Source organism: Trichosurus vulpecula, chromosome 8 (assembly GCF_011100635.1).
Source record: "Trichosurus vulpecula isolate mTriVul1 chromosome 8, mTriVul1.pri, whole genome shotgun sequence".
NCBI lineage: Eukaryota > Metazoa > Chordata > Mammalia > Diprotodontia > Phalangeridae > Trichosurus > Trichosurus vulpecula.
In genome coordinates, this window is record NC_050580.1 from 131,509,796 (window position 1) to 131,532,648 (window position 22,853).

Here is a 22,853-nt window from a genome sequence, read left to right on the forward strand (position 1 = left end):
CTGAAGGAAAAAGTCATTGCATTTACCTATAAGGACTACTGGAAAAAGCAGCTTTAAAAGAATAGCAGGGGCAAAGGTCAGCTTCCAAAGGAGTGAATGGATGGTAAGGAAGTAGAAAATTCTTCCAATTTTAAGGTTCTTTGAAACAAATAACCCATTCTCCCATACTTTAAACATTCCCATTTTAGTAGGAAAAGAACTAATATTCAAAGAATTGATCAGGCAAGTAAGAGGAGATTGACCACTGGACCCAGAGTCAGAAATATCTAATTTCAAATCCTGCCTCAGACACTAACCTGTGTGACTTTAGACAAGTCACATAATTTCTCTTAGCCTCAGTTTCCTCAATTGTAAAATATAATAATAGCATATGTGAGGATCAAATGAGATAAAATGTAGTTATTATTATCAAGGTAATGACAATGAGAGAAACACTAGTTTGCTCAATCATGTGCAAACAGTTTTGTTTTTATATTGTAATGATAATGGTCAGGATAGATAGATAGCATTTTATGGTTGAAAAGTGGTTTGTTCACAACAACCCCGTGAGGTAGATAGTACAAATATTTTTCCTATTTAATAGATGAGGAAATTGAGGCTTACAGAGGTTCAGTGACTTAGCCATGGTCATCACAGAGGCAGGAACTTCGTTTCCTTAGTTCTGCCAGCATTCTTTTCCATACTCAACATGATAGGAGGGCAAAATGAACCATAGAATTGTATTTTCCTACTAACATAGGTTGAAAGAAAAAAAACAAGATTGCCCAAATAACCCTAGATGAATCCGAATATTAAGCTATCCAGGACACCTGATACTTAAAGAATTATAGTTACTTCCAATTTTACTTCATTTAGTTTTAGGAAAGAAAAGAGAGAACAGTTTTCTTTATTTTGCTTGATCATAAAGGTAAACATTTTTCCACTGTCTGAAGCTGGAAATGTTCCTAAAAAGAACAATCATTAAGAGCAGTGTACTAGTGCTATTAGCCTAGGGTTATGTTTCACAAGCATTGGGTGCCCTCTTATGTGAGCATTCCATTCACATTCCTTACACATTTCTGTATAGGTGGTTAGCTCTAAATTCTTAAGTCAAATAAGCAGCTTTACATAGGGTGATAAAATGTCAGAGCCAGAAGGATCCTCAGATATCAACTTCCTCATTTTACAGATAAGTAAGCTGAGGCCAAGAGATGTTAAGAGACACAGATAATGAGATATAGTGACATAGCTAATGAGTGATAGAACCAGTTTGGGAAGCCAGTTCTGTACTATACAATTTAAGCCCTAAAATTGCTGTATACCGTATGGATACTTTAGCAGACAAGTAAAGCTTAGGAGTCCAGCTCATTTCTTTTGTCCAGTAATTCTTTATTCTATTATCTCCTCCTCTGCTTTCTGTGCTCATTAGACAACTTGGGGATATGGATTTTCTGTTTATTACAATATGTGACTCAAGTATTCACGTATATGGAATACTAATGCCTGTAGTTTCAGAATTTTGGAGCTAAACAACATTATTTGTTGATGAGGTTTTAGAGGAAGTTAGATCAGTGAACTGGAGGACATCTAGTAAGCAGCTGTATTAGAGCGATAATCTAGTTTTTAATAACAATAGCTTCAGGCTAATTCTAAGTTTAAGAGTGAACATATGTTTTTCTGGTTTATGAGTAAGTAGAAAGAGGAAGACAAAGATTGAATTGGCTGCCTAATCAATATTTTAAGTTTCTTCTATTGACATGATTGTATCATTCTATCTATTTACCTTGCATTTGTGCATATATATATATATATATATATAATATACACATATATGTAAGACATATGTATGTTTGTATGTCTGCTACTACTTTGATGCCAGCTAACAAATAGAAAGTATTTGATTATAATTTTAGTCTCTATGTTTGTTATCAGAGGAACAGCATGGTTAAGTTCAGAGATGTTAATCATGAGAAAGTTATTTACCAGGTAATGAATTTATTTGAGCACAGTAACTCACAAAGATGAGGGCCAATCAAACATTGTACTCCCTTGAAATAACCATAAAATAAAATATATAGGACTACTTATCTTTGACATTTTTTGTGGATTCGTGATCTCATCAATCTGCCAGAATCAGAGGTCATACCCTGCAGATTTTAATCCTTTCATCTCTGGAATTTTTGTCCTGGAGCAAAACTTACTTTCCTGTTTGGTGCCTGGCTCACCTGTCTAAATTTCAAGTGAGTCCCAAACTATTTTGGTAGATCCCAAACATTCTTCACATCACTTTATACTTTCCAGCCATCATTTTGATAGCCTTATCAGTCACCTTGTGCCCAGATGTGTATCCCTCCAAATTTTCCTTAGAAGTTATGTCAAACTACTTCCCAAGCCACTCCACTCACCATCCTTGGAAGTTTCTGGACCAGATGTCCTCCTTTGGCCACCCTTGTCCTACATGTGTTGTCTCCTCTATTAGAATATAATAGGGAAGTGACTGTCTTTGCTGTTATGTTTATATTCCCAGTGCTTAGCCCATAGTAATTGCTTAATAAATGGTTTGTTTTTTATCCATTCGTCCATCCATCCTTTCATTCATCCTGGGTATGCCAACCACTGGTTTAAGATGCAAGCAACCCACACTTTGACCCTTTGGGTTATTCTTTTCCATGCCTTTCCATAAATCCTCTTCAAAGGAGCATCCAGGCTGCCCATTTGTTAACTAATTCTTGCTAATGTACAGTTCACCTTTTTGCTATTCACAGATATGTCTTGCATGTCACTTGTTATTAATAAATCATTATTAATAATATGGGACAGCTTTTGGAGCTTTATCATTTGCCTTTCTATTATTCTTTAGGTCACCTTGAATTTAGATTCACTTAAGTTCCTTTCTTTTCTTGGTTCACAGTCATCTTGTATTATAAAACTGAAATAGTTGAAGATAAAAAATATGCTTTTGTTTATCCTGTTGAAATAATTATGTATGCTTTCTAGGAGATTTCTTTTTGGGATCTATTTGCGGAGGCGATCGATGGATTCTTTCAATTTCTATTTTGCCCTGTGGCTCTAGAATATCAGGGCAGTTCTCCTTGATAATTTCCTGAAAGATGGTATCTAGGCTCTTTTTTTGATCATGGCTTTCAGGTAGTCCAATAATTTTTAAATTATTTCTCCTGGATCTATTTTCCAGGTCAGTGGTTTTTCCAAGGAGATATTTCACATTGTCTTCCATTTTTTCATTCCTCTGGTTCTGTTTTATAATATCCTGATTTCTCATAAAGTCACTAGCTTCCACTTGCTCCAATCTAATTTTTAAAGTAGTATTTTCTTCAGTGGTCTTTTGGACCTCCTTCTCCATTTGGCTAATTCTGCCTTTCAAGGAATTCTTCTCCTCATTGGCTTTTTGGAGCTCTTTTGCCATTTGAGTTAGTCTATTTTTTAAGGTGTTGTTTTCTTCAGTGTATTTTTCAGCATTTTTTGGGGTCTCCTTTAGCAAGTCATTGACTTGTTTTTCATGGTTTTCTCGCATCCTTCTTATTTCTCTTCCCAATTTTTCCTCTACTTCTCTAACTTGCTTTTCCAAATCCTTTTTGAGTTCTTCTGTGGCCTGGGGCCAGTTCATGTTTTTCTTGGAGGCTTTGGTTGTAGGCTCTATGACTTTGTTGTCTTCTTTAGGCTGTATGTTTTGGTCTTCTTTGTCACCAAAGAAAGAATCCAAAGTCTGAGACTGAATCTGGGCGCGTTTTCGCGTCTTGGCCATATTCCCAACCAACTAACTTGACCCTTGAGTTTTTCAGTGGGGTATGACTGCTTGTAGATTACAGAGTTCTATGTTCTACGTTTGGGGGGGAGGTGCCAGCTCTGTCAGAGCCACACTCCTCCTTCCCCAAGGACCCCCAGTCCAGACTGGGCTCAGATCTTCGGCAGGCTGTGCACCCCTGCTGTGATCCGCCACTTAATTCCTCCCACCAGGTGGGCCTGGAGCCGGAAGTAACAACAGCTGTAACTGCCCCACCTCCGCTGCCCCCGGGGCTGGAAGCCGAACCGCGAACTCCTTCCACTCCCGCAGCTTTTCCCACTAACCTTCTCCGCAGTCTTTGGTGTTTGTGGGTCGAGGGGTCTGGTAACTGCCGCAGCTCACATATTCAGGGCGCTAGGGCCCCCTCCGCCCGGCTTCTGGTCTGGATCGTCCACGCCGCTCAGGCTGGGCTCTGCTCCACTCCGTTCCCCGCTCCCAGCTCCCAGCTCCCAGCTCCGTGTGGAATAGAGCTCACCCAGAGACCATCCGGGCTGTCCTGGGCTGGAGCCCTGCTTCCCTCTGCTGTTCTGTGGGTTCTGCCGTTCTAGAATTGGTTCAGAGCCATTTTTATAGGTTTTTGGAGGGACTTGGGTACGGAGCTCACTCTAGTCCGTGCTTACCAGCCGCCATCTTGGCTCCGCCCCCTATGTATGCTTTCTGTTGAAGAAAATTCAGTTTAACAGTTTCAACAAAAGTTTCTTAAATTCCAAGTATGTGCTACATATTGTGCTAACTGTAGATACAAGGGGAAATCTAACAGAGCATCCATCCTTAAGGACCTTGCATTCTCCCAGGGCATACAACATATACACAGACAAGGATGTAGAATGCAAAATGGAGGAGAAAAAGTATGCCAACAACTGGGGGATTAGGCAGGGCAGGTTTTCATGGAGGAGGTGACACTTGAGTTGGACCTCAGAGGAAGAGAAAGTTTCTGAAAAGTATTCAAAAAAGAATTTTTATTGATTTAGTTAAATAAAATAATTGAGAATTTTTGAATAGCTACTTAAATTAGCTTTGGTAAATAAAATAGCCTACTCATTAAGTAGTTTTCTGATCTAGCTCCAAAAGAATTGAAAAAATACTTAAAATCACTCACAATGGCATATACTTTCTAAAAGAAAAATCTGAATCTTTACTTGATTTGTAAAATAACACATTGATATTGTATCAGAGAATGAGTTCAATTTCTTATAATGATTAGTATAATTGTGGTTTTAAAATCTTAAATTAGTATAAAGTCAAATTCCTGGTTTTTCCTTTTTTTCAGTGATTATTTTTGCCTCTCTCAACCTCCAACAGTACCAAGGATAACAGTATTTATGTAGTGTTTGATATTGTATCAAATATAATGGCCCTGGGAGATAGGTTTTTCAAATAGTAGGAGTATCCATATTTTACAAAGGAGAAAAACAACCCAGGCTTACTGAGATGAAGTGACTGCCCTACATTCCTAATATTTAGTGTTGATACCAGGTCCTGAATTGGGTACTCTCTCCATTATGCAAGTGCCCATTTGCTAAGCTAAAAGGAGATACGAATGTCTATTAATTAAACCCTAGGTGGAGAAAGTAAATGCTCTGTTTAACCATATTTCCCAACTTTTCTATGGTTCCTTCTGATTGAGAGTAATAGATAGTACAAAATGATGCTACTGGCAGTAGTTTTGGTTACTGAATCTTGAGAAGTTCTCAGGTTCTATGGCCAGAAATGATCAACCCTAATTGTGCAGTTGGTGGTTGGGTATGCTTTGTTTATTTTTTAGCTATGAAGCTGAGAGAAAAGGTAGAGGGAATTATTAAGTTCAATAAAAATTTATTAAGTTCTGTAAATATTTACTATGTCTAAGACAGTGTTTGCTTTGGATGTAAAAAGAAAAAGACACTCCCTTAAGGATCTTACAATCAAATTGCAGAGAGTAGGAATAAAACACGTATAAAATAATTACAAGGCAAGGTTGAACTTAATAGGGACAAAGTGATGGTTCAGACAAAGTGTAGTAGAAAGATTTAAAGGGAGAGAGATGGTAAGGAGGTGGGTAGATTTCCATGGAGTAGTAAACAGCTGAGCTGGACCTTGTAGGGAAAGAAAACTTTAACATAGCTGGTGATGGCGTACATTACAGGTGTGGTAGCAAGCCATATGGACTCTTGCTAGCTATACTCTCCATTATCCAATCTCTTTCATTCTGCTAACACAGTAAACTTCCGTATGCATAGATAGGTAAAAAAAACTTTAACTGCCTCCTATGGCCTGATGAATAAGGTTCAAACTCCCTTCCCTGGAATTCAAGGCCTCCCTCGAAGGCACCACCCCACTTTTATAGTCTGTCTCATATTACCCACTTTGTTCCTTTTATGTCCTTTGTTCCTATGTAGCCAAACTAGACAATTCTTGTTCCCAAGGACATTATCTCTATGGGTTGTTTTTTTTTTTTTGCTCTGTCTATTCCACCATGCTATAATATCCTGCTTTCCCCACTTTGCTGAATTCTTTTCCGTCTGTCAGGTAAAACCCAAATAATAGTATCATAAAACATGATTAAAAATCTAACTCTGGAAGTCTCTCAGAGGTCATCTAGTCCATTGCCTTCATTTTGCAATTAAGAAAACGGAGGGCCAGAAAGGCTTCCCAAAGCCACAGAAATTCAGAGTCAGAGTCAGCATTTGAATCCAAGTCCCTTTGACTCCGGAGCTCTTTCTGCTGTACCCCACAGCCTCCCTCAAATGTTATCTACTCTGTGATGCCTTCGCTGATCTTCAACATTCTACTGTGGACCTTACATGAAACTTAGGTGTGATTATAGCTGTTGTTCAGTTATTTCAGTTGTGTCCAACTCTTCAGTGACCCCATTTGGGATTTTCTTGACAAAGACACTGGAGTGGTTTGTCATGTCCTTCTCCAGCTCATTTTACTGATGAAGAACCTGGGGCAAATAGAGTTGAGTGACTTACCCAGAGTCACACAGCTAGTAAGTGTCTGAGGATGGATTTGAACTTAGGCCTTCCTGACTACAGGCCTGGCACTCTATCCACTGTGTCACCTAGCTTCCCTTAGGTACATTAAAGAGATCCCAAACAATTAATATCATATTTTATAGTTATCTGTTTCTTCTCCCCTTACTGCTTCATTGAAAGCAAAGGACATGGCTTGTCTAAACTGCATCAACCACATGCTTAGGACAGTGTTCTACTTACAGTTAGCATTTAGCAAATGCTTTTCAAATTAACCAGTATTTAGGACTATAATCTACCACAAAAATAGCATATGTTCCAAAGTCAAAGTTCATGTTTTAGGTATTCTACATTTTGATTATATATTTTTAGCCTCCTTTTTCAGGATCATCATCCTTATCCTACTTGTTATTTATGGTTATATCTTAGAGCTTCTTCCTAGACCCTCTTCTCTCTCTCAGTGATTTCATCAGTTCTCATGAGTCCAACTATGACCTCTATGTAGATGGTTCCAGATTTATAGATATATCTCCAAACTCCCTCCTAAAATGTATCTATGTATCTCCAACCAAATAGGTATTCCTAAAGCACCTATGTAGAGTCAATCAACAGACATTTGTTAAGTATTTGCTAGTGCCAGTCACTGAGAAATACATGTATAGAGATGAAATGGTTTCCTTTAATAACATGCTTCATTATCATGAATAAACATTCATTGAACCTACTATGAGGAATTATATTAAATGGCAGAAGGTAGATTCTGGCCAGAGTAATAATTCAGGTATGCTTGGTTAGGAGAACAGCATTTTGCTATTTGACACGGCACATTTTTCCCCTCCTAAATTTTGCTTTTCATTTCTAACTTCCATTAAAATCGTAAAGGCTATAATTAGGATAATTTTTAGTGATCAAGGAAAAAGTATGCTTATATATGTTTACACATACATATTTTTATATGTCATATGACCACAAAGATGGGGTGTGTGTGTGTATAAACTATATTGTGTACTATATGTATATATACATATATATTTCAAGGACAAGGAGGAGGTTGGTTAAAGAGATAATAATATCATAACTCCAGCTCTCAGTAGACTGTACTTTAGGCTTTTTTACATTTGTATATGTCAGAATATTAAAAGTTATTGTTCCCCCAGTGGCTGTAATTCTGCTCTTTTGTGCATATGGAGTATTTTCTATTCCTCCATAAGGTGATCATTTTCTTACCTTTATATGTATATATAGTGTGTGACAGTTACTATTGCTATGGGAACCATAACTCTAAATTCTGTGACTTCTCTGCAAGTATAACCTCCATCATAATGGTGAGTTAATGGAACTCATTGCCTTTAATGTCCTTGTTGTTATAAGGAGGAAGAGTTGTTATACTGTTTTGAAACAAATGTACTATACCTGTCCATTCAGAAGTATGTAAATAAAATAAAGTGGTTAAATGGTAGCACTTTCTTACTTTTACGGAATCATCCTGTGGCAGAAATGGGTAAAGCAAACTTGAAGAGACAACCAGATGCCATTATTTGGGTGAGTTAGGAGAAAGGAGCTATTTCGAAATACAACTTATTTTTTTCTGGAATAGAATGCTAGTATGTACTCCACCAAAGTCCTACTCTGAGACTCTAATTTTGTTTAGAGGGTGACCCTAACTTCTAGAAACCTATGTCAACTTAGTCTAAACTTTGGCCTGCCTTACCAAGCAATAAAAGCTTTGACAAAGTGCCTGACAACAATAGACTCTCCGATTTTATCTGAGGACATCAAAAGGTTATCTCCAGAAAGTGGGCCATCAGATGTTGGGTCTGAGGGCTTATTGGCATTTGGGAAGAACATCTGTTAAAACTTGTAAGGGTTGTAATCTGTTGGTAGGAGGAGTTACCAACACCCATGGAATCACTGATCTGTTGAGATATTAAAGCAGAAATATAAGAATACTGAGGAACAGGTTCTCAGGACTCTTTCTCAATACCACCATAACCTAAGGGCAGTGGTAGGTACTGTGAGATACAATGACAGAAATGAAGTGATCACTACCCTCATGGAACCTACATTCTACTGAAGGAGATAGCAAATATCCTTATAAGTAAGTACAAAAGTCCTACAAAGATAAGGCAAAATAGCAGCTAGGGAGGGCAGGATCAGGAAAGACCTCATTGAGCTTTGAAGGAGGCATGGAATTCTAGGAAGTGGAAATAAAGAGGGACTGTATTTTGTTTTGGGAGAAAGCCAATGCAAAGTCAAAGAGAAGGAAAACTGAATTTTATGTATAAGGAACAAATAGCTGGTAGGCTAATTTGGTTGGGATATGTATATGAACTGCAGATAGTATGTCTGTAAAGATAAACTACCGCCAGACTGGGAAGGGCTTTAAATAACTATTATCATTCCAATTCTCTGTTGAGTGTTCAAAACCCTTCATGCCTTTATATCTGTGCTGTCTCCTACCCTTCCAGTGTTTTTACATATTATTACCTTACATATATTACCATATATTTACATTATTATTACATATTATTACATATTATTTACTTTGCAAACCAGTGACATGGGCCTCTTTGCTGTTCCTCACATAAGACACTATATCTCCTGCTATAGTATTTTCACTAATTGTCTCCTGTTCCTGGAATTCTTCCCTTCCTCATCAGTGCCTCCTCATTTCCCTAGCTTCCTTCAAGTCCCAGAGAGAGAGAGATAAAATTAAAATGATTCTGCCCCTCCCTAGCTGCTAATTTGCCTTATCTTTGTATGCCTTTTGTACTTATGAGGATATTTGCTATTTCCTTCAGGAGAATGTAGGTTCCATGAAGGTAGTGACCACTTCATTTTTATCATTGTATCTCACAGTACCTACCACTGCCCTTAGGTTATGTGATATTGAGAAAAGAGTCCTGAGAACCTGTTTCTCAGTACTCTTATATTTCTGCTTTAGTATTTCAAAAGATGTCATGACAATTACTCTGTCAAGTTACATTGGAAGACACCTTTGGTGAAAGGCTTTTAGAGTGTTCCAGAGAGTAAGAATCTCTATCACAGGTTTTATTCCCTGGCTGAGTCTTTCTGGAGGAGAAATCAATAACAGTAGCAGAACAAAGTCACTCCTCATCATGGAGCTTTCAGAATCCCTCATAATGGCGTTTTGTATAAAACATCATCTCTTCTGGTGAACATTATGATAAGCTGGCCACCCAGAAAATACCAAACCAACCAACAATTTGTAAACTAAACCAAAGTTAATTTAAGGTAAAATTAGGCTCACTCTTAAAATGCAACCAAGGAGATTGCATCTTACAAGTGTAGAAGTATCAAAGGCACAACAACTATGCTGAGGGGGCCTGATTTGCTTGGAGTGCATGTTTCCTTGTATAGCCTTTCCCAATTGGAAGTATTGGATCCATATTGCCTCATTCATGAGGTTGGTGCTTTATTGCTAAAGCATACAGAGGGGCTTTCTGACTTGATTGCTGGTTGGTTTATGGTTTCAGGGGATCAGAGAGAATAATTTAATTATCAGTTTCATGAGGGTATATCTGCAGAGGTATTTGGATGCTGAAGTGTTTTATTGAGAGTGGAGATCCTGGTTAAAATTCAGGGAAGCATATCGTTGCCAACGGAAATGCAAGAAGTTTCCCTGTTCCATTCTGAATAAGTGAATGGTATCTGGTTGTTAGTTCATGGATTTAGGATGATGTTGGACTGATGTTTGTTCTATATGCCCCTTTATTTGTGATATTCTGAATATGAAAACAGACAGACCCCAAAACGGAGCCAGAGGTAGACACGACCTGTGGCATCAGGCTGAAGTTCTCCATGTTATCAAGCTTCTCTCCTCCCATCCCATACCCCCAGAAGCCACCTAAGAAGCTAGTGTTCTAAGCATTTTTCTGATTTACCTATATTTTGTTTCCAAATGTGCTGCTGGAGCCATCAGCTTAGAAAGCCAAAGGGATGAATTGTAGCAAGTTTCTTTTGTAATTTGTATTATAATTACATTTATATTGTAATTTACAATAACTATTTTCTTTATAAAAGATTCTTTTTCAGTTTTTTTTGTGTTTTTTTTTGGAGGGGGAAAGGTAGGGCGATTGGGGTTAAGTGACTTGCCCAAGGTCACACAGCTAGTAAGTGTGTCAAGTATCTGAGACCAGATTTGAAGTCAGGTCCTCCTGACTCCAGGCCAGTGCTCCACTCACTGCGCCACCTAGCTGCCCCTTTTATAAAAGATTCTTGAAAGCAGGGATTGTCTTTTGCCTTTCTTTGTATCTCCAGCATTTAGCACAATCCATAACACACAATAAATGCTTGTTGCTTACTTAATAAGTGCCCGTTGACTTGATTTGACTTATTGACAACTCTGTGAGTTAGTTATTATCACCATTTCATAGAAGAGATAGTTGAGGTCCACAGAAGTTAATTGATTTGCTCTCATGACTCTCCATACTCAGACAATTGATGAAGTAAGGTTTAAAGAACCTGAAAAAAATCAAGGAATTTTTTGGTTGTAGTCTACATTACTAACAAACTATTTGATACCAGGTAAGAAATAGTCTCGATTTCTTCATCATTAAAATTACAAAACTACTTTGAAATGTGATGACCACAGCACTTATGAATGAAATGTGAGCATACTGAAGCCCAGCTTCATTGGACATTAAAAATCTAATATCAATCCAGAAAAAAGGAAGAACATTAATAAGTTTAGAATTGAATAATGCAGAATTAGGGTATCTAGAGGCCTGTGAGGTAAGTCATGTTATATTTAGATGGCCTCAAGGCACTGCCACTGGAAGAATAAAACAAAGTTTTGAGTATATTCTGAAACCAGAATTCCTGCTTCCATGATGTTTACTTTGATAGAAAGTTTTAACAATATTAAGAGCCCTTCTAATTCCTGTAAGATCAATCAATTAATCAAATCCCTGCTATGCGCCAAGCATTGTGTTCTGGGCTAGGAATACATGCACAAAGAATGATCCTAAATTCACAGTGGACTTACCTTCTAATTGCTGGCATAAAGGAAAGAAGCATTGAACTTGTATTCAATAGACCTGTGTTGGAATCCTAGTTCTAACCCTGCCTAGCCGTGTGACCATGGACAAGGAGCTTGGACTTTCTGCTTCTGTTACCTCATCTATAAATAGGAAATAGTAATAACTACCCCATCTCTCCAGCATAGCTGACATCAAGTATTTGAAGGATTGTAAAGTGTTAGATCTATTCTATGTGGTTACAGAAGGCATAACCAGGCCCAATGGATCAAAACTGCAGGGAGGCATATTTTGGCTTAGTTTTAGAACATACTAAAAGAACTATCTCAAAAGTTATGAGTTAGACTGGTAAAACAGGGAGTAATAAGAAGTTTTCAGTCAGAGGTCAATCACTTGGTCATCTGTCCTGGATTCACATATGTGATAGAAGTTTGAATTAGATAACATCTGAGTTCCCTTACAACTAAGATTAAACTAAATTAGACAGTGGGTACAAAGGCTCTTTAACTATAAAGTTCTATGCAAATTTAAGGAAGCATTGTTAACCACATGTTTCATTAGTCTGTGGCATAATTTACTGGCTTTCTTGACATATTCAAATCAGGAAATGAACTGAAATATTTATAAGCTGTGTGTATCCAGAAGATGACAACCAGGATATTGAAGAACCATGATACTGTTCATCGTGAGCATCACTTGAATGAACACAGCAGAGTTCATTTCTTCTTAGATTTGGGGAGAGGGCACATGATATCTATCTTAAAATATCCAAAGGGTTTTTGTGTGGAAGGAGGTTAAGTTTATGGCGCTTGACCCTGGGAGCATTCAGTAGGAGTTAGAGGAAGTCAGATTTTGAGTCAACAAATAGAAAAAAAAAATTAAAGTGTGTGTGTGTGTGTGTGTGTGTGTGTGTCCTTGGCAATTATTGCTGCCCCAAACTGGGACATTGGGAATAATGAATTTTTGGTCCCTGGATCCCTTTCAGTAGAGACGTAGAGACTGAATATTGTAGATTAAGAATGTTGGATTCTGGGATGTTGGTGGAGTAGGTAAGAAAATTCAAAGCTCTCAAGATTTTCCCCCACAAAAGAGTTAAAAGAGCACCTTAGGGCAAATAAAATGTGGATGGAGACAAAGAAGAATAGGGGCATAACCAGGATCTTCCTGGGACAGTTTGAGAAGATATGAAGAAAAATCCCAGGACAAGATTTGGTCTGGAGAAGAGTAAACACCTCCAGGCTAGGTTCAGTTTAAACAAACCAGCAAGCTGCTTAAACAACTAGAGGCAAGCCCTGGGGTTAGTTGGTTAGAGAGGCTACCTTGGCCCCAGCCACTGGAACTTTGCGTCCCAGGATAGTGAAAGTAGTCATGCCTTTAGGCCCAGAAAGATTGAGGGAACCTCTGCTGAGGAGGACTGCCAGACCCAGCTGTTCAAGAAGGAACCAGCACACACCCAGTGAGTGCAGAGGCAGTGGGGCAGAAAGCCCTTGGCTGTGGGCATGGGTTTGGCTTTGGTTCCAGGCTAGAGGGGAGAACTGAAGATCTGGTGCAAGAGGCACCATTTCCCATACCCCAGGGCTACAGGTGATTACAAAAATCAAGGTATTACCAAAAAATGCACAGGTAAAGGAGAAAGAATCCAACCACAGAAACCTATTACGGGAATAGAGATGACTGGGGTTCATCTTCAGAGAAGGATATTGAAGTAAAGAAACCTCCAAAGAGTAATGTCAAATGGTCACTTGCCCAAAAAGAATTTATAGAAGATCTTTAAAAAGATTTTAGAAATCAAATGACACAAATAGAGGAAAAACTAAAAAAAAAAATAATAATCCAAGAAAAACAAGAAGTTTATGAAAGGAAAGTCAACCAATTAGAAAAAGAGATCCAGAATCCCAAGGAGGAAAAGACACCTAGAAAATTAGAATTGGGCAACGTGAAGCCACTGAAATCATAAGAGATTAAGAAATAATTAAATAAAACATGAATAATGAAAAAATAGAAGAGAATGAGAAACATCTTTTTTTTCGATTTTTTTTGATAGTTTATTTATTTAATTTATTTAAGTTTTCAGAACTGATTTTCCCAAGAGTTTGAATTACAAATTTTCTCCCCATTTCTAAACTCACGCCCATGCCAAGATGGCATATATTCTGGTTGCCCCATTCCCCAGTCAGCCCTCCCTTCTGTCACCCCACTCCCCTCTCATCCCCTTTTCCCTTACATTCTTGTAGGGCAAGATAAATTTCTATGCCCCATTGCCTGTGTATCTTATTTTCTAGTTGCATGCAAAGACTTTTTTTTTTTGAACATCTGTTTTAAAAACTTTGAGTTCCAAATTCTCTCCCCTCTTCCCTCCCCACATACCCTTCCTAAGAAGGCAAGCAATTCAACACAGGCCACATGTGTATCATTATGTAAAACCCTTCCACAATATTCATGTTGTGAAAGACTAACTATATTTTGCTCCTTCCTAATCTATCCCCCTTTATTGAATTTTCTCCCTTCATCCTGTCCCTTTTCAAAAATGTTTGTTTTTGGTTACCTCCTCCCACTATCTGCCCTCCCTTCTATCATCCCCCCCTTTTTATCTTCTTCCTCCTTCTTTCCTGTAGGGTAAGATACCCAATTGAGTGTGTATGTTATTTCCTCCTCGGGTCAAATCTGATGAGAGCAAGATTCACTCATTCCCCCTCACCTGCCCCCTCTTCCCTTCCTACAGAACTGCTTTTTCTTGCCACTTTTGGGTGAGATAATTTACCCCATTCTATCTCTCCCTTTCTCCCTCTCTCAATATATTCCTGTCTCATCCCTTAATTTGATCTCATTTTTTTAGATATCATGCCTTCATATTTAACTCACTCTGTGCCCTCTCTCTCTCCTCTCTCTCTCTCTCTCTCTCTCTCTCTCTCTCTCTCTCTCTATATATATATATATATATATATATATATACACACATGTATGTATATTCCCTTCAGCTAGCCTAATACTAAGGTCTCATGAATCATACACATCATCTTTCCATGTAGGAATGGAAACAAAACAGTTCAACTTTAGTAAGTCCCTTGTGATTTCTCTTTTTTGTTTACCTTTTCATGCTTCTCTTGATTCTTGTATTTGAAAGTCAAAATTTCTATTCAGCTCTGTTCTTTTCACTGAGAAAGCTTGAAAGTCCTCTGTTTTATTGAAAATCCATATTTTGCCTTGGAGCATGATACCCAGTTTTGCGGGGTAGGTGATTCTTGGTTTTAATCCTAGCTCCATTGACCTCTGGAACATCATATTACAAGCCCTTCAATCCCTTAATGTAGAAGCTGCTAGATATTGTGTTATCCTGATTGTGTCCACAATACTCAAATTGTTTCTTTCTGGTTGCTTGCAGTATTTCCTCCTTGATTTGGGAGCTGTGGAATTTGATGACAATATTCCTAGGAGTTTTCTTTTTGGGATCTTTTTCAGGAGGTGACCAGTGGATTCTTTCAATTTCTATTTTATCCTCTGGTTCTAGAATATCAGAGCAGTTCCCCTTGATAATTTCTTGAAAGATGATATCTAGGCTCTTTTTTTGATCAAGGCTTTCAGGTAGTCCAATAATTTTTAAATTATGTCTCCTGGATTTATTTTCCATGTCAGTGGTTTTTCCAATGAGATATTTCACTTTGTCTTCCACTTTTTCATTCCTTTGGTTCTGTTTTATAATATCTTGATTTCTCATCAAGTCACTAGCTTCCACTTGCTCCAGTCTAATTTTTAAGGTAGTATTTTCTTCAGTGGTCTTTTGGACCACATTTTCCATTTGGCTAATTCTGGCCTTTTTTTTTTTTTTGCTTTTTGGCAGGGCAATCGGGGTTAAGTGACTTGCCCAAGGTCACACAGCTAGTACATGTGTCAAGTGTCTGAGGCTGGATTTGAACTCAGGTCCTCCTAACTCCAGGGTCGGTGCTCTACTCACTGCGCCACCTAGCTGCCCCTAATTCTGGCTTTCAAGGCATTCTTCTCCTCATTGGCCTTTTGGAGCTCTTTTGCCATTTGAGTTAGTCTATTTTTTTAAGGTGTTGTTTTCTTTAGTATTTTTTGGGTCTCCTTTAGCAAGTCATTGACTGGTTTTTCATGGTTTTCTCACATCCTTCTCATTTCTCTTCCCAATTTTTCCTCTACTTCTCTAACTTGCTTTTTCAAATCCTTTTTGAGCTCTTCCATGGCCTGAGACCAGTTCATGTTTTTCTTGGAGGCTTTTGATGTAGGCTCTTTGATTTTGTTGACTTCTTCTGGCTGTATGTTTTGGTCTTCTTTGTCACCAAAGAAAGATTCCAAAGTCTGAGTCTGAATCAGAGTCCATTTTCACTGCCTGGCCATGTTCCCAGCCAACTACTTGACCCTTGAGTTTTTTGTCGGGGTATGACTGCTTGCAAAGTACAGAATACTTTGTTCCAAGCTTGAGGGGATGTGCTGTTATTTTCAGAGCTAATTCTATACAGCAAGCTCTGCCACACCAGTGCTCCTCCTCCCCCAAGAACCGCCAACTCAGACTGGACCCAGATCCAAACTGGCTCTGCACTCTGGCTCAGATCTGCCACTTAATTCCTCCTACCAGGTGGGCCTGGGACTGGAAGCAATTGCACCTGTAGCTCTGTAAGCAGCCTCAGAGCTGCACCACCTCCTCTGTCCCTGTGGTGGTGGCCGAACTGCGAACTCCTTTCACTCTGTCCCACAGCTTTCCCCACTAACCTTCTCTGTTGTCTTGGGTGTTTGTGGGTTGAGAAGTCTGGGAACTGCCACAGCTGAATGATTCAGGGCCCTATGGTCTGTTCTGCCTGGCTCCCAGTCAGGTTGGTCCGGGCACATCCCACACTGGGCTCTGCTCCACTCTGCTACCGGTTCCATGTGATAGACCTTACCCAGCAAACATCCAAGTTGTCCTGGGCTGGAGCCCTGCTTCCCTCTGCTATTTTGTGGGTTCTGCAGTTCTAGAATTTGTTCAGAGCCATTTTTATAGGTTTTTGGAGGGACCTGGTGGGGAGCTCATGCAAGTCCCTGCTTTCCAGCTGCCATCTTGGCTCTGCCCCACCCCCCCACCCCCACCCAAAATGAAACATCTTATAAGAAAAACAGCAGATTTGGAGAATAGAGCAAGAGGAAAAAATATAAAGATAATCAGAATACCTGAAAGTTATGATAAAAAAAAGAATCTTGATACAATAATACAAGAAACAAAGGAAATTGTCCTGAAGCATTAGAACAAGGCAAGGAAGTAGCCATAGAAAAAAATCCATTGAACACCACTTAAAAGAAATCCTATGAGGAAAACTCATAGGAATATCATAGTGAAGTTCCAAAACCCCCAGCTCAAGGATAAAATATTAAAAGCATCAAGATTAAAACAATTTAAATATGATGGTGCCACAATTAGAAGTATACAAGACCTAGCAGCAGAGATATTAAAGGATCTCAGGTCTTGGAACACAATATATCAAAGAGCAAAAGACCTGGGGCTGAGGCTGAAAATATCATACCCTTCAAATTTAAGTATTATCTTGAGTGAAAAAAATGGACATTTGACAAACCCTCGGACTTTCAAGACTTTGTTAAAAACAATCCTCAACTTAATAGAAGATTCAACATACAAGAACCAAGGGAAACATAAGGTACACACCAAAGACTGACTATAAGGGATTCATAAGGACAGACTGTTTACCTTTTATGTAATATAAAATATAAAACATATGTCTAAGATTCTTATTAATAATTGTTGAGCTCATAAGAAAGAGGGGGATAAACCTGACTATGATATGAATTTAAAAAGCAAAACCATTTAGAAACAGCTAAAAAGAGTAACTATTTATACAAAAGAGGTGCAAGAGGAAGAACGGATACAGAGGATTTAGATGGCGGAGGAGGGCTGGTAGTTCTAGTAACCGACTTTTATCAGGAATGGGTTTAAGAGCAAACATTACATATATATTTAGAAGAGTATAAAAGTCTTCTAAATTTAGAAGAAATAAAATGATAGGGGTATAGTGAGGGGGGAGAGGACAAAAGAGGGATTTTTAGAGGGGAGTGTAAGGGAATAGGGAAAAGGGGGGTATAGAAGGGTGTTTAGATTTATGGGAGTGGGGAGGATAGGGGAGGGATCCTTGGAGGGGGGTAGGCAAGTAATAGGAAGGCAAGGTAGTCAGTCAAGTAAAGTAGAGGAATCAGGAGGGATAAGAAACAAGAGATATGCATAAATATAAAAACAAAGATTAGAAGTAGAATATGTTTGGGAAGTATATGTCTATATATCTACGTATATGTTTACTAAAATATTTAAAAAATTAAGAAGAGAAAAAATAAAAATAAGAATGTTGTAGATGGGATTTATGATTTTGGGAAGGGTTAAGACTAGATGACCTGAGGTGCCGTCTAGCTGTTTTTCTCCAATTCTATGTCATGCAATGATCAACTTGTTTAGAATATGTCTTTAACTCAGAGCTGATGAAAATGCACTCCCCAGTTTAGTAAATGTGTAATCTAACAGCTTGAGACAAGATTACAAATTCCACAAAGATATATTTAAAGTAGTACCATCAGGCCTCATTTTGGAAAGCTTCCCACTTTATATTTTTCCTCATTTATACTTCAGTTCCTGAGTACAATGTTCTGCCCAAAGTGTTCTGTGAACTAGTCATCCACATTATACCATAGTTTTACCACACAAGCATTAAAATGCTAAGTACTTCCTAGGTTCAGCTGACGTAAAATGTGTAAGTGACACATTTGCAAAGTGAGAGCCCTGGTGAAGAGCTGTCTTCAGAGTTGTCTGATCCATAAGCTTTTAGCCTGTCGAATGTTCAAAGGTGATGAAGTACTTTCAGCAGGTGAAGAGACATCTTTCTATGTTATTAGTCTGCTTAGTTCTTTCAATTGATTTATTATCAGGGTTTAAAAAAATCTTTTTTTTTCCAACAACAGAATCCAGGTGGATCTAGTGATTTGGATACTTCAATGACCTCCCAGCTTTTTGAAGAACAATCTGTGAGTCTGTGGTTATTTTATTTTTAAATTCTCTAGCACTCAAGTAAATAATACTAAGGAAATATTTACAGGAAAGTAAAGTTAGGACTGGATTTGGTTTCAACTCTATATAGAACGTTGAATACTAACCAATCTTATTTATGGAGTTTGTAAATCATTTTGCAAACAGTAAATAGTAACTGTTTCTCTTTTAGCCAGCAACTTTGAGGGTCTTCCCCTCTCAGTTTGACTTTTTTTTTTTGGATTAAAGGGGCCATCCCTTGACTCACTTCTTAAAGAGGCCTATCCACTAAATGGGCATTACCTCACTCAAAGTGAGAACCTGGAAAGACCTTAGCCCAAAAGAACCAGGGTCTCCCACTGTATTCAGGGCCATCTCCAGTGGTCTTGATGAATATCAGGTCACTGGACCCAGATGGCTCTGGAGGAGAAAGTGAGTCTGGTTACCTTGCGCAGCCCTCCCTCACTCAAATCCAACTGCAAGTCATGTCATCATTCCCTGATGTCATGGTCCTCTTCGAGAATGAAGGACAAACATAAGAAATCATTTTGTAGTAAACATGCAGTGACTTGATATCAACAATCTCGGCAATTCTCAGGATGTTAATTTTGCCTGGCAATCTCATGATTGAATTATAGGGTGGTATTTGATTTAACATAATAGACAGTTAAGTGCTGACCATGGGCAGAGTACTGTGCTTGGACAAGGGAATAGACCGAGAAGGCACTGCTTTATGGGATCTGACCATATAATGAGAGTACAACAGTTATGCAAGGGATGATAAATACATAGTAGATGCACATTCTGTAGTAGAACTAAAGGGTAAGCAAAACAACGGACTACCTGAGATTTAAAAATAATATTCATTACTAATGGAGATCAAAGAAGGTTTCACATAGTAAGTGACATATGAGGAGTAGGATTACACAGTCTGAAAATTAAAATGTGTATATGTTTGTCTATATCTGTATGTGTGTGTATGGAACTCATAAATGCCTATCAACATTTCACCCTTAAAAAGGATCACAATTTTAAGCAATTTTTCCTTCCTTAAGGAAGAAAATAAAGTTTTGTTTGCTTTTGTTTTGTGGAGTGTGCGTGTGTGTGTGTGTGTGTGTGTGTGTGTGTGTGCACATGCATGCATGAATATGTTATTTTGCTTACAAATTAAGGGAAAAAAGTAAATGGTTTCTCTATCTCCTATAGACTCTAGAAGAAGCAGGGGATTGCTTAAGTAACCTCCCCAGTCCTTTCGCTTACCTCCTCACCATACACCTGAAAGAAGGCAGGAACCTTGTCATTAGAGATCGCTGTGGTAAGGACTCAGTTTTATTTGATATAATATTTGTGGTTTTTTCTCATGTTTTCCTTTTAACTCTGGTACTGAACTGTTAATATGCATTTATTATCACATTCTGCCTCTTATTTCTTCCATTTGTGTTTAGGGATATTGCATCCAAATATTTTCAAGTAGGAAAGGAGGATAAACTTGTTCATTAAGTTTTTCAATGGCATTAGTTTTTGAAAAATATTAATCAATATTGGGTGAGTGCACTTCTGCAAATACTCTAACTACTACCTTTACCTGAACTTTTCACAAATGGTATTTTGTTGGATGATTGCTTTTTGCAGCTACCTCTTATTTGGTGATTTGGTATTTTCTAGAGGATTCCACAGATGCCTTATTAGTCATGTTAGGAAGCAAGCTATGATTAACAGAAAAAAAATGAAGACCCTTAAAAGTTATTAGAACTTTTCTGATAAAGAATAATCCTTATCTGTACAGAAAATATCTTTGACCTATAATGCACACCTGTTTGTTTCCTGCCTCTCTCTTGAAGTTTTAGCCTGGCCATCTTCCATATTGATATCTGAATTTCTGGTAGTAGGACTAGACAGATAGAATTTGCAGCCAAGTTTGTTATGCAGTCAGGAAAAGATTGAAATCATAAGAAATTGAAATGAAGCAATTTTAAAAATTTGAGTTTGCTTCTGCCAAGTTAATTCCTCAAGTGTCCTTGAATGTCAGGAAAATGTTATACTCTTTAATCTTACAAATTCTCATCTCCAAGTTGAAGGTCTGATGGTTTTCTGAAGGGAGACTTGTTATGCAAAGGGCAAAAGACCTTTATTCCTTTTTTGTTGTTAAGCTTTATTATAATCAAGGTTGTCTAGGTGTATGAAATGAATAAAGGACCTGAGTTGTAAGACAAGCTTTATTTTGCCTTCTAGGCCCATCCATGATTCTTCTATGATCATTTCTATTTTTTTTAATTGAGAATGTTAACAATTAACTTGATGGGATTAAAGAGACAAATCAACCCTGAGAAACTGGTTATTTAGAACTCTGGGCCCTAGCATACATATCTGTTTGATAGAAATAGATTTAACTCATTTCAGAAACATTCACTTAATTCAAGAACTTGTGAAGAGTAAAATAAACCTTCTGACCAATGTCTGTGGTGAACTTATGCCTGCAGTGAATTATTGTCAAGTCTTAATTCGCCACTTTGTTCAGTTCTTTGATAAGCTCTCATCATCATCAATCATCTAACAGACTTCTTGAATTCTTCCAATAAAAGCAATATATACAGAGTGTTTGGGGAGTCCAGAGAAGGACAGGGAACACATACTGACTGAGGGGATTTGCGAAATGATATCGTTTGATCTGTTGATCTAGTTGAACAAGAGTTAGGAAAGGAAAAGGCAAACTGAGGAATGAAAGCCATTCCAGGAAGAGGGAACAATGTGAACCAAAGGTACAAAGATAAGAAAACAAGGAGTATGATTTCTTTAAAAGCCTCCTTCCATGCATGTGAACTTCTTCTTCTAAAAATTGTCTTAGGGATTTTTTAAATGTGAGATTTTTAAAATATTGACCATAGTACCTCAGGGAAGATTGTATCTAACAGTTAACACAATTGCCTGTATGTGGCCCATTAACTAATTTTAAAAGTTTTTTTTTAATTTTTAAAGTGTTTTTTTAAACCATTTTGATGAAGACTTATTTTGAATTTTTATCTTTGAGCTCAGTTTGTCCAAATTTTAAAATTTATCCAAAGTTATCAGTGCAAAGTTAAATTCTATATGCCAAGTATATTTATACGATTGCTTTCAAATGTTCTAAATTTACAGAATTTCACATCAGCCACTTGGGGTATACTTTAGTTTAAAGAAGAAAATCATTCTTAATGGTAAATTAAATTAATCAAATTGCAATTTTGCAGAGGAACTGCATTAAATATTTCTAACAACAATTTACAAACTATAGTAAGTTAAAGTGTAATGATAGAGCAAATGTTAATGAGAAGGAGGTGAAAGACAGAAATCTATATGTTAATGATATAATATGAGGGACAGAAGATGAAACTAAAACTTAAAGGTGAAATACCTTCACAAAGAATCCAAAAATGTAAAACTATCTTTCTTGGGCTCCAGGTATTGAGTGTGTTGAAAACCTAGGTTCTATAGAGAGACCGAGCCCAATATTTAGTCAGTGAGCCTAATCAAGCCTACCTCCAGGGAAAGAAAAACGGAGTTAGAGCTCTCTGTTTTTTTCACTAGCTTGGCACCTTCTCCTTCATTTTAAATTTCATAAATTGTAATAGGCATATGTATTATTGTCATTGCTGCTTAATTTTTGTTATAATATTACTTTTTTCCTATCTAGTAATTCAGTTTTGCAAACATCCCTACTTCTTTGTCAATTATAAAGGTGCATTTATTTGTAAGTCTTTCACGGTTTGTATTCTGCGCATGCGTGTGTGTATGTGTGTGTGTGTGTGTGTGTGTGTGTGTGTGTGTGTATGTAAAACAGCAACTGATCAGCTCATCAAGGACTAAGCTTTAGTCTCAGACAGACTAGTGACCTCTCTTAGATCCTTGCCTATAACGACTGACTTTGCATTGATTTTTAAAAAGTAATTTCTTTATGTCTTTTGTTTTTACTTCACTATTATTTCTGAATATATCTTACTTCAAATGAAGGAAGAAGAAAGAAGGGAGGGAAGCTTTTCAGCAAAACTGAGCACCCATCAATGGAGTCTGACAGTCTATGCAATATCTTACACATATTGCCTCCTATATGTATAAAGAATAGAAGG

At 37.7% G+C, this 22,853-nt stretch overlaps 1 protein-coding gene across 1 annotated transcript in view; it reads left to right on the plus strand.

Moving 5' to 3' along the window:
• The window catches only part of MCTP2 (multiple C2 and transmembrane domain containing 2), a 214,555-nt gene that overhangs the window by 5,199 nt on the left and 186,503 nt on the right, over positions 1–22,853 (plus strand). Inside the window, exons 2-3 of the mRNA XM_036735251.1 lie at positions 18,687–18,749; positions 19,957–20,065. Coding sequence (XP_036591146.1) covers positions 18,687–18,749; positions 19,957–20,065 — 172 coding nt within the window. The remainder of the gene's footprint in view (positions 1–18,686; positions 18,750–19,956; positions 20,066–22,853) is intronic.